This window comes from Saccostrea echinata, unplaced genomic scaffold (assembly GCF_033153115.1).
Source record: "Saccostrea echinata isolate AGI-Se365-2 ecotype Australia unplaced genomic scaffold, CSIRO_AGI_Sech_v1 ptg000054l, whole genome shotgun sequence".
NCBI lineage: Eukaryota > Metazoa > Mollusca > Bivalvia > Ostreida > Ostreidae > Saccostrea > Saccostrea echinata.
In genome coordinates this window covers 66,425,278-66,438,320 of record NW_026889803.1, presented here as the reverse complement: position 1 = coordinate 66,438,320, position 13,043 = coordinate 66,425,278, and the positions used below count along the sequence as shown (strand labels likewise).

Genomic DNA, 13,043 nt, shown 5'->3' with positions numbered 1-13,043 from the left:
TATGAAGTTCTGACTTTATGTTTCTGTAACCAGAAGACTTTAATGTAGTTCTGACGTTATTTGTGTAACCAGAAGACTTCAATGAAGTTCTGACGTTATGTGTGTAACCAGAAGACTTCAATGTAGTTCTGACGTTATGTGTGTAACCAGAAGACTTCAATGTAGATCTGACGTTAAACATAGCTCTGGCGTTATGTTTGGATAGCTAGAAAAGTTATATTTGTGTAGCCAGATAAATTATATGTAGTTCTGACGTTTTGTTTGTTAAGCTTGAGGACTTTTATGCACTTCTGACGTTATATTTATGGAAACAGAAGACTTCTATGTACTTCTGACGTTATGTGTGTGAACCTTCAAGACTTCTATGTACTTCTGACGTTATGTGTGTGAACCTTAAAGACTTCTATGTACTTCTAACGTTATGTGTGTGAACCTAGAAGACTTCTATGTACTTCTGACGTTTTGTTTATGTAGCTAGAAAACTTTTATGTAGTTCTGACATTATGTGTGTGCGTAACTAGAAGAGTGATACGTATTTCTGACGTTTGTTTTAAAGCTATTAGAGTTCTATTTATTTTGGACGTTACGTATGTGTATCTAGAAGACTTTTATGTACTACTGACCTTTTGTTTGTGTAGCTGAAGACTTCTATGTATTTCTGACATTGTGTTTATATGTGGTATGAAGACTTCTATGTTCTTCTTACATTATATTTGTATAGCCAGTAGACTTCTATGTACTTCTGACGTTGTTTTGTAGCTAATTAGATGTTCGTCTTTCATTGAAAGAGTTGGAAATGTTCAACCTATCAGTCCTTCAAATCAATGTAGATTTTAAAGTCTTTCAATATGTTGTCAATAGAGAGGGCTCGCTGCGGCTGTGACCAGTCGACAGGGGATACTACTCATCTAGGGCAGTTGATAAAGAATCTTGGGTTTCCGGAGAATTTTTTTTTAGCTCTCTTTATATTTCGTTTTGTTAAAAGGGTTTGTGAGAATGATTTCATCTCGCTATCTTCATCATTTTCAATAGAGCTTTCTCGTACGTAGAATGCAAAAAGTAGAATCCTTCGTGAGACAACTTGATAACTACATGTTATCACCCGTGAGACTGTACACTAGGACGAGACTTTTCCTTTGAGAGACTATACACTGGGACGTGATTGTTCCTTTGTGTGACTATACACTAGGATGTGACTGTTCCTTTGTGTGTCTATACACTAGGACGTGACTGTTCCTTTGTGTGACTATACACTAAAACGTGACTGTTCCTTTGTGTGACTATACACTAGGACGTGACTGTTCCTTTGTATGACTATACACTAGGACGTGACTGTTCCTTTGTGTGACTATACACTAGGACGTGATTGTTCTTTTGTGTGACTATACACTAGGAGTGACTGTTCCTTTGTGTGACTATACACTAGGACGTGATTGTTTCTTTGTGTGACTATACACTAGGACATGACTGTTCTTTTGTGAGACTATACACTAGGACATGATTGTTCCTTTGTGTGACTATATACTAGGACGTGACTGTTCCTTTGTGTGACTATACACTAGGACGTGATTGTTCCTTTGTGTGACTAAACACTAGGAGTGACTGTTCCTTTGTGAGACTATACACTAGGACATGATTGTTCCTTTGTGTGACTATACACTAGGATGTGACTGCTCCTTTGTGTGTCTATACACTAGGACGTGACTGTTCCTTTGTGTGACTATACACTAGGACGTGACTGTTCCTTTGTGTGACTAAACACTAGGATGTGATTGTTTCTTTGTGTGACTATACACTAGGACGTGACTGTTCCTTTGTGAGACTATACACTAGGACATGATTGTTCCTTTGTGTGACTATACACTAGGATGTGACTGTTCCTTTGTGTGACTATACACTAGGACGTGATTGTTTCTTTGTGTGACTATACACTAAAACGTGACTGTTCCTTTGTGTGACTATACACTAGGACGTGATTGTTTCTTTGTGTGACTATACACTAGGACGTGACTGTTCTTTTGTGAGACTATACACTAGGACATGATTGTTCCTTTGTGTGACTATATACTAGGACGTGACTGTTCCTTTGTGTGACTATACACTAGGACGTGACTGTTTCTTTGTGTGACTATACACTAGGACGTGACTGTTCCTTTGTGTGACTCTACACTAGGACGTGACTGTTTCTTTGTGTGACTATACACTAGGATCTGATTGTTCCTTTGTGAGACTATACACTAGGATGTGACTGTTTCTTTGTGTGACTATACACTAGGACGTGATTGTTCCTTTGTGTGACTATACACTAGGACGTGACGGCTCCTTTGTTTGACTATACACTAGGATCTAATTGTTCCTTTGTGTGACTATACACTAGGATGTGACTGTTCCTTTGTGAGACTATACATGAGGACGTGACTGTTCCTTTGTGTGACTATACACTAGGATGTGACTGTTCCTTTGTGTGACTATATACTAGGACGTGACTGTTCCTTTGTGTGACTATTCACTAGGACGTGACTGTTTCTTTGTGTGACTATACACCAGGACGTGACTGTTCCTTTGTGAGACTATACACTAGGAAGTGACTTCCCCTTTGTGTGACTATACACTAGGAGTGAATATTTCTTTGTGAGACTATACACTAGGAAGTGACTGTTCCTTTGTGTGTCTATACACTAGGATGTGACTGTTCCTTTGTGTGACTATACACTAGGACGTGATTGTTCCTTTTTCACCTCCCATAATCAGTTAACAGTTCTGCCATCGATCTGATATTTTCTGAAAATTATCTTACGTCTCACCTTTGTAATATTTCTATATACATGACATAAAAATGGACAGAGTTGATGGAATCTTATTGATTACTGAAATAATATTAATGCTCGGCCATCTTAGAGATGTCATTCATTACCACATGTATTTCTTTTATAGATACAATTACAGATAATTTAATTGTTTCAAATAATGAAGAGAATAAGCCAATTTCTTTAATTTTTCCAGAAATATGACAAATCATTGAAAATAAGATAAATATACAAATTAAGAACATTGTCATGTTTAGTACTTTATTTGAAGCCTGTAAATACAGAACTAATAAATTATCAATTGAAGCGACTCACGATCGTTCCAATTCATGAGAAAGAACAAGCTCGTGCTTAGAGAAAATACTTCGACATTTTGGAATCTATCCATCCGATTCACACAGAAAACTGACGATGGAACTGGCAAACAGAATATTTTTAAATAAAATGTCTTGATAGTGTCCCTCAGGACGATCAGAGGTCTAAGGAAATGTCCAAAATTTACACTTGTTAGTTTATACTTAAAGTCCGTCATTCTAATTTTAGCGTCTGCTTACGTTAAGCTCCTTCTAATAAACATGTCCTTAACAACTTAATTCTAAATGAGCATTATGTAGAACTAGCTTTCTTTAAAGTGCAGTGTATAGAGCCAGCGTAGGAATGGAAAACAATGATTTAATAAAATGGATATTAGCAATGCACAGTCTATAACGACTTCATGTTCCGTGCACAATTATAGAATTCTCAGTTTAAAGTATATGTACAGTATTAACTCTTTATTTTTACCCATACAGAATGTGCTAGCCGTCTAGCACTCATATGGATTTCGTTGAGGTTCTTTTGATTGTAGTTGTTCGTTTGATGATATGACTGTGGTCAAATCCACTCGATTTAGAAGTTTTAGAAGACATGGCTGCATTGTCAAAAGAAGCTTCTGCTAGACGTATTGGTACAGGTTCAACAAAGTTTGATGTTGCTTCAAAATCAGACATTTTATTACCGAAGGTAAGACTGTTATCAATACCTTTCCCATCAAAAGATTGTCCAAATGCATTCTTGGAGTTGAACTGGGACGACACATCAGAGTGACCAACAACTGGATCAATAGGGGGACCGAAATCGAGACCGAGACTGGGGTCGATATTTATGTTGATACTATCTACATGATCAAAGCTATTGTCCGCTCCAATAAACTGACCATGGCCAGAGATAGCAGAGGCAGCCATTGTTAGATCATTCGAAAATACGCCATTGTCTGCTGCTATCATACGGGTATTGTCGACAAAGTCAGAACCAACACTAGCGTCGATCAGCTGAGCAGGGCCAGGGCCAACATTTATCGCAGGGCTTGGGTCACTGATTATTTTTGCCCCGTTAGCTTGATTGATGTCTATTTTTGTGGCTCTAACGCCACCAGCGTCGGAGAATTCGTTGCTTATGACGTCAACGTTGCTTTTCCCAGTATTTGCCTCTTTAAAATCCATTATGACATTACCCTGATCCCCGGGCACTGGAGAAACTAGGCCTATATTAGGAACATCCCCTCGGGTCGGTCCTGCATCAAAATAAAAAAGCTTCAGTTGGGCACTTAAAAATTTTATTTTAAAAGGTTTCTATTTTCACTAAGTTGAGTGTTGTTTACCATTATTTACTTTTCACATCTAGTTATACGAGTTGTTTTTAAAATTACTGCATCGCTGCTTTACATGTATTTTGGGATTCACGTTTTGGCGCAATCCTTTAAGTGCTATTTTATGAATACTATAAGAAATTATTTTTATTTCAATACAATACGTCTAATATTAATTCATAATTGGGCCAATATTAATCCCCGCCATATTTTGCGTTTAATTTTGAACACGTTTTTGTACAGATAAATTCACGGACTTTAAAAGCATAAAAGTTTAATTATTAAATCAAGACTAACCTAGCTGAAGCTGTAGCGTTATTGTTTTATATTTTAGTCTCTGACCATAACGCTACAGATTCCGTAATGCAAATTTAGTGCAAAGATTTTTTTTTTTTGCGCACGGTTGAGGAGAATTTCACCACTTTCTAGCTTTGATCAATCAACTACTCTTCACTCCCTTATTTTATACATATACTTTGACCAACCCGTACGTAACTCTTTATAGTCGTCTTTACAGACCAATAAACTCGCTTTTTTGAAATGTTTGCCATTGGACAAAAATTCAAAACAAGCGAGTTGACGACTATAAAGAGTTAGGAGGTAGATAAAATATACAGGTTGGTTAAAGAAGATGCCTAGATTTAGGGAGTGAAAAGTAGTTGAGTATACCCAAAGCTGGAAGTGGAGAAATTCTCCCCAACCGTGCGCAGAAAATCTTGCGCCGTAAATTGCACTATATTTGCATTATGGGATCTGTAGCGTTATGGTTAAAGACTAAAATATAAAACCACAACGCTACATTTCTGCAGCTAAGACTAACCCTGTTGATCTACAGGTCCCTGTTTAATTTCTGCTATTGGAACTAGAGGGAGGTCCGGCTGGGGAGCGGGAGGAAGAACTGGTTCCGGCGGAAGTAATGGTGGGTCAACAGGATGAGAAGTCTGGATCGGTATCACCGGAAGTGGTTGAATTTTCTCAACTATAAAATAAAATGTAATAGACAAATGCATTTTAATGGGAAAAAAATATATTATTTTTAGTTGGCAAAGTTTAAGGCAAATCACATTATAACTTGGTTCCAGTTCGATTTTACGAAGCGAATTAATATCATTTATTTTTAACCTATTGGTTTATCATTTTTTTAACCTATGCATGTATCGGATGCTTTCAGTAAAAATAAACTAGGGATTACTCTTTTTTCTTACCAGGAGCTGGCGGGACAACATTCTCCACCGTTATCCTTGGCGGATCTAAACGTGGTGGTCGCGGCAAGTTCTCTAAAACATGGGCAAAAAACTTTAAAAAACTTTTCAAGAGTGGGAGAAAGAAAAAGTTAAAGGACATATTTTTAATGTTTTACACAAAGCTTTTTTAAGGTAGTATATAACAAGAATGGTTTTAAGGTGGTGCTCAACACCTTTGATTTTATGGTAGTGCACAGCAGCTATGATTTTAATGCCCTGTTCACACGGAGAGTTTAATTCGCAGTAAATTAATTCGAAGTAAACTAATGCGAATTAAACTAATGCGAATTAGATTGAGTTCACACGAGAACTAATGCGAAGTAAACTAATGCGAATTAAAATTATATTTTTACAGTAAGGGTATTATGTAAGCCTATTATGACGTCATTTTCAAATCACGTCACATTGTGCAGAGCAGGTACAATTTACATAATGTCATAGTGTCTGTACACATTTTATTGATTGACATAATTTTCTTTGGTTTTCCACTCAAAAATAGTACACAACACCTAAGATTTTAAGGTAGCACACAACACCTGGTTTTAAGGTAGTGCACACCACCTATGATATCAGTTTTATCGTCATTATTTTAAAAAAATACCACGTACATTTGAACTAAATGTTTATCTTAAATCAAAAGGTATTCAATGAATGTTTGATTTCACATTCATTCTATAAAGACTGACACGCCAATTCTGAAACTATGTGGGCATTTAAAATATGGATGTAGATTTCTTTAATATCATGCATACATCTTATATCGTGATTTTGTTTCTTTTATATATATATATATATATATATATAGAGAGAGAGAGAGAGAGAGAGAGAGAGAGAGAGAGAGAGAGAGAGAGAGAATCAAAAGAATTGATCCTGAAGAATAATTTGGAACTATAGTATCTGTTGTAAGCTACCTATGGCTTGATTTACCTGTGTATTGCTGGATCATAATCATCATAATTTCAAAAAAGTCTTATTAACACTTGTGCAAGAACAACAACCATGTATTTTATTTTGAATATTTTAAGAGTAGATGGTTGTTTTAGCATACTAATTTGAGGCAGCTGTCGTTCAATAGCAGTAAACATGTGGCCCAGTGGATACAATAAACGTATTTGTACATAATATGACCACTTTGCTAATTTATTTTCCATCAAATCATAAAATATTATCAGTCTGCTAATTTATTTCCCATTAAATCGTTCCTACAAGATAGCGTTTTCATTATTATATCCAACTTTAATACTTTGTTTACAATGAAAATACACTTGCTATTTACAATCTTTCATCAACATGCAATGTGGTGGATTTGTCTGCTTACGCTTCACCGTTTGTGAAAAATAAGGGGAAAAAAGAGAATTTTAAATTATCGATATTCTTTAAATTACAATTAAAAAAGTAAAGTTAAAATTTAAATAACTGTATTTCCGACATATTCATTTTGATGTTTTTGATTTTTTTTTTTCTAATCAAACTTTGTAATGGAAAGCTGGAGGCTTATATTATACATGCATTTGACAAATTTATATTGAAGTTTTTAAGCTATTGTAAAATGATTGGTTTTCCATATCTGGTATGGTATTCCTAAATCTAGTACCCGTGTTTAAAATTATGCCCTTAAAGACAAGACCACTGAACAAAAGTGAAATATAGGACTTGTGATCTTGACCCAGCATTCTTAAGAAAATTGTGTATATTTATCACCAAAATTTTTGACACTGTCTGTCAATGCTACGTGTCTACATCTAGAACGACATACATATACCCTTTAAAATTATAAGTTCAAAAAACAAAATTAAATAAATATCTCTGATAAAAGAAAAATGGTTAAATACGAAAGTTGTACCTTGTATAGGAGGAGAGACTGGTTGTACCGGTCGGAATTCCCGTACAGGCTGTTGGACGTCTATGTTTATTCTTGGTACTGTAAATTAAAAAAAATCACATTAAAATATAAAAACCAAGGTATCGAAAAGAGTACTCGTAATTTTTCATGTATTTTTAAATTCTCTACCTAAATTAAATCTTCTTTCGATATTATTGAAGTTCTGTCTGAAAAAATTCCTAGGTCGGTGGTCTACAGAGTTTCCTATGCGCCAAACTTGCTGAGGGGGCGGGAGTTCTGGGGGTGGTGGGCTTCGAATTGCGGGTAGAGGACCAGGATTCACGGGAACTTCAAAACTTTCAAAATGCACACTTCGTATTGGAGGGGGACGGAAATCTTTGGTTCTATCAATGTTTACAACAAACGTCCCACCAAATACTATAACAAAATTACACAATTTTGTAAATTATATGTTGATACAAGTGAAGGAGTTAGAGGAATAAATGGATGATGGTGCTGATGATGACGATGATGATGACTTATTATGATGGTATGATGCCTATCATGGCGAAGTGAAGAATAATAATGAATATTCATCAACCTAGACTATCAGAATATTGTATATACTTGCCATACCTGGTTTTCCGACTTCTTCAATTGGTTTGGCCGTTTCCGTTTTTCCAATGATTGGTTTTACAGGTGCGGGTTTGGGGTTGCTGTGTTTAATGACTTTTTGTACAGGAAAACCTGTATTGACCATGTTGGGACGCACCACGCTCGTGGCTATTGGAAACACCGGAATAGGTTCAGGTAGAGGTGCCCCACCGTAAGGTATGAAGTTCCCTCCTCTATTCGGAAAAATCACCCTCGTGAAGCCGTTGGGGAAGGTGACTGTTGTTTTGACGTGAATGGGCTTCAGTTTGGTAATAAATGGTCCAGGAAAAGGGACAAACGGGGGCTTCATAAATCCAACGGGGGAGTAGGCCGCTGTAGAAAATAAATATACAAAAATAGTATAAATATAAGTACATAGACTTTGAAATTCATTTATTTTGTGTGACTTAATACCTGTATTCGATTACTGAAGCTCATTTTAAAAAAGAAATAGAATCGAAATGAGGCAAAATTGTTTAGTATATAAATATAAAGGTATCTATCACAATTCCCATGTTGATCCCATTTAAAGTAAAATACCTACGAGGGAGAAAACTCCCCTTTCTTGGTCCTTTGCCATAACCCAAAACTGGAAAACAAAATAATAATTAATTAATTAATATAATAATTAAGTACATATCATTTTTAAAATATCGTAGAATTAAAGGTACTGACTCTAATTAAAAAAAAAATAGAAAATAAAAAGTGAGATAACTTTAAAAAAAGACACGAATTACTTTTATTATCACGATAGCACATTTCTTTCGAAAAAATCAGAATTTCTTTTTGTCATTTAAGTTTATCACTCATTTATACACACACATACACACACACACAAACAGTTTAAAGGAAGGAAAAGTGAATCGGGTCACCTGCCAATGGAAATTATACAAGAGTTTGGGGAATCGTTTTACCTTCAGGCCCGTAGCAACGGTTTCAAAAGTGGGAAGGGGGGGGGGGGGCAACTTCCCTAAAAAATCTGACAAGCAAAAAAAAAAAAAACAACAAAAAAAAAAAAAAAAAAACAAAACAAAACAAAACAAAAAACCAAAAACGTTGGGGTGGGGGTGGGGAAGGGGGGGTGGGGTGGGGGCTGGAACATCTAAAGGGAAATTTACTATAGCAAAATAATATACTCAGAAAAAGCCCCCCCCCCCCCAACCAGCGTTCTACAGGCGTGACCTTTATAGCTAGATCGTAGGATTCTGCTTAAAGGCTTTTATGCCCAAATGAAATAATCAACTCGTATAAAAGGTACATGATGGTCATTTAATTTTATAGACTTAGAGACTCTTGTACAAATGCAACAGATAAATACATGTAATTGTAAATTATTTTTTGATAAATTATCATATTTTATGATACATAGGAGGAACTTGGGGAAAATCAGCAAAATTGTATGTTGGCTATAAAAATTCTATTGTCAGTCTTCAAATATCAAACACTTTTGATATCGTCATGAATAATAATGAACAAAATTAATTACTTTATTCTTGTAAAAGAAAAAAGTCTACGAACAAACAGTCTCTTCTCTCTCTCTCTCTCTCTCTCGATGTCAAAACTATTAGGGTTTGGAAGAAAACCATTAATTCCAATGGATGTTCCGCTTCTGTGTAATCATTTTTGTCCATTTCAAGAATACAAAATATCTAATGAAAGCAAATTTTCATAAAATTTACTAATTTTCAAACATTTACCATAAAAAATAGACCTTTAAACCTTATTCATACAGTCATAGTACGCTTATCATGAATGGTATTGACTTAAAAAAAATATTGCACGGGTTGTCAATAAAATGTCCGATCGGTCGTCAAATGTTTCACGCCTCAGTGAGCACGAGTTACAGATTTATGTCTAGAATTGTACGAAAATAATCACCGTCATATTGCTTATTCCAGATAAAAATTGCCAAATCAAATCATACACACCAACGATGATTTATATATGAGGATATATTGCACTATTTCTCGGTTACTGGTGTTTAGTGGTATGAGCGTTGAATTTCGAAAAATAAGAAAAATAGAAAAATCTTGACAATAGGCTACGAAATACTGATATGTTTTTAAATGTTTAATTAATGGCCAGCGGTATGAAAATAAAAATGAGGAAAACACACATATTTAATAAGTATGAAATAAAATTTGTGTATTAAGCACAAAAATTGCCCCCCCCCCCCAAAAAAAACATGAAAATTCTACTCTTTTTTTTTTCTTCATAAAATGATCTCAATATTCGGCAGGTATCGAACCACTGCAAATTTCAACAATGCATTCTATGCATGTTATATAATGAAAAAAAGTCATTTATCTATTATTTCATTAAAGTAAAATGTTTACTTTTTATTTCAAACAAACATTTCTACTCTGAATGTAGCAAAGTATAGTGTTAAAAAAAGAGACCATACCTGATGCGAATCCCAGCAGTAAAAGTACCACCGGCACCACGAGCCTCATCCTGAGAAACCAACTCTCTCCTTCCTAGTTGTGTTGCACGTTTACAATGTCACCACCAACGGACATCGATAATATTCTGGGACAGAGCGTGAATGCCATCTAAAGCGGTGTCAGATTTATAGGACCGCGATCAGTTAATCATCCATTTACTTATTCATACTTCATAACTCACAAACGAGGTCACTATTCAGCAATCGATTTCTCATAAGAAGTTTGTAGAACGTAAAATCAATTTAAATCAAATATTAATGTTTGTGTGTGTGATAATTCAATAATTGATTTTTTTAAAAAATCATCTAAATAGCCTATAAAGTACACTGTATTTATGCTTTTAAACGCAAAACGGCATACAACAGGGTGGAACTATTTCTACCTTCTTATTAATGTTGATCACGTATCATCTAATTTTGTATGTTTGAAACCTTAGAGACATGCATATAGTTTTCAGATCGTGGGAGAAATCCATTTCTCTTTTTTTTTCTAACTTGTATAGGGGATGTATTTAGACTGACTTGTCTTGGTACAAATTGCCACAAAAGCAATCGTTTGTTTGATTGCGGTTTTCTCAGAAGTTAGTCTAATCATATAGCAAGACATGAAACACTAATAGGGAAAAAATTGAAGAAAGGTATGTTTACATTAATAATGCTATAAGAATTCTTAAAATCCGCAAGTTTGGCCCGTAAGAATCAATTTGAAGAGGGGGGGGGGGCTCAATCTTACATATAGAAATTCCTTGACAGCAAAAATAATAAATAAATGAATATATAAATAGTTTTTTAAAAAAAGACGTTATTGAAAGGGCATATTCCAATGTAAATCTTTGATCCCCTATTACGGTCCACCCTACCGGGGGGGGGGGGGGGGGGGGGTTGTTGCATGATTTGAACAAAATTGAATATACACTATTTCAGGAAGCTTTTACATAAATTTCATCTTTTCAGCCTCAGTGATTCATAAAGATAAATTTTTCATACAATCCCAATTTAAATATCCCGTTTCTTATCTCCCTTTTGGAAACGGAATGACCCTTTATATGAACAAATTTGAATCCCCTTTACCCAAAGATACTTTGTTCCAATTTATTTGAAATTGGCACAATGATTCTGGAGAAAAAGACAAGTATTTGAAAAATTGTCGACGACAACGCCAACGACACCCGCAGACAACGGACATATTTTGATTTGTGTTTGGATGCAGCATATGCGGGATTAGACCGAGTAATCCGCGAGAAGGAAATTAAGGATACGACAGGCAAATCTAAGCTTGATAAAAGCTTTGGGGGATTAGATTTTGAATGGGATTTTTAAAACAATTTTAACTCAAGTCCATTATTCAATAACATTTTTGAAAGTGGATGCTATCCTGAATATTGGACAAAGGGGTTTAAATTATTGCCCCCGTGTATAAGATAGGTGACGTATATGATGTGAATATTTATAGAAAAATAACTATTGTTAGATGTTTTGAAGAAATTATTTACTACGATTTTAAATAATAGAATCTTAAGTTGGGAAAATAATTACTAACTACTAAGGTATTTTTTCTGATGCACAGTTGGTTTTAAAAACGATTATAATGTAAAACAGTTGATGCAATATTCGTATTACAGGTATCTACATACGAAAAAGCGTTTATACTGCTGTTTTATCGATTATCAAAAAGCTTTTGGTTCTATGGATAGAATCAAACTGTGGAGGAAAATATTTAATATTGATATACAAGGGAAATTGTTTAAAAAATTATTAACTCATTGTATGATAGTATAAAAGCCGTGTAATATATGATGGCTTGTTTGGTGAATATTTTACTAATACATGTAATATGGGGTTGATGCAAGGTGAAACACTCTCCCCTTTGCTGTTTTCATTATACAAGATTGTATTAGTCCAATTTGGGCCCCCGGAGGAGCAAAAAGGATTTACAAACATGAAACAAAAGAAGGAAGATCCAAATGAGAGAATAAGAGAATTTTAGAAAAAAAATGTGTATATGTGGATGATTTTGGAATGAATTTTATCAAAGAAAATTGTCCATGTATAGATGTAAAATTAGTTTGTTCCTTCTTATGCATGTAGATGATATGATTTTTATGTCTGAAAGCTCAGAGATCGAGGGTTTACAACAAATGTTAAACTCTCTAAGTAAGTATGACTACTATGTGGAATGGTGGGAGATTCGATACCATGAAAATGGTCTTACAATAATGAAATAGTTGAAATTGTCGATGAATTTAATTTTCCTGGAATGTTATTCAATTTTCGAAAACTCAAAAACACGCAACAGCTTAAAAGTGCATGCCTTCATTGATTGTCGAAACAGTTATCTGTCTTTGATACTTATGTATGTAGACTTGTGTACTTTTATAAGCCTAAGAGGTATGGGAATGGCATAAAGCTAACGTTGTTTAAATAATGTAAAAACTATGGAATTCAA

At 34.8% G+C, this 13,043-nt stretch overlaps 1 protein-coding gene across 1 annotated transcript; it reads right to left on the bottom strand.

The window, feature by feature from the left end:
• Positions 1 to 3,619: 3,619 nt before the first annotated feature.
• Positions 3,620 to 10,607, bottom strand: LOC133172139 (uncharacterized). Its single transcript, XM_061306962.1, has 8 exons — positions 10,559 to 10,607; positions 8,699 to 8,743; positions 8,137 to 8,487; positions 7,690 to 7,938; positions 7,522 to 7,599; positions 5,640 to 5,711; positions 5,255 to 5,413; positions 3,620 to 4,359 (listed from the first exon to the last, which is right to left on the bottom strand). The coding sequence occupies exons 1-8, from the start codon at positions 10,605 to 10,607 to the stop codon at positions 3,620 to 3,622; spliced, it is 1,743 nt and encodes a 580-aa protein (XP_061162946.1).
• Between the last annotated feature and the right edge of the window lie 2,436 nt (positions 10,608 to 13,043).

What these genes read in the sequence shown, in the direction of transcription:
- LOC133172139 (XM_061306962.1), bottom strand. Translation starts at nt 10,607, where the DNA reads ATGAGGCTCGTGGTGCCGGTGGTACTTTTACTGCTGGGATTCGCATCA. An exon ending in AAAGGGGAGTTTTCTCCCTC is followed by an intron (nt 8,488 to 8,698) that starts GTAGGTATTTTA and finishes TATTTTCTACAG; the next exon opens with CGGCCTACTCCCCCGTTGGA. An exon ending in TGAAGAAGTCGGAAAACCAG is followed by an intron (nt 7,939 to 8,136) that starts GTATGGCAAGTA and finishes ATTTTGTTATAG; the next exon opens with TATTTGGTGGGACGTTTGTT.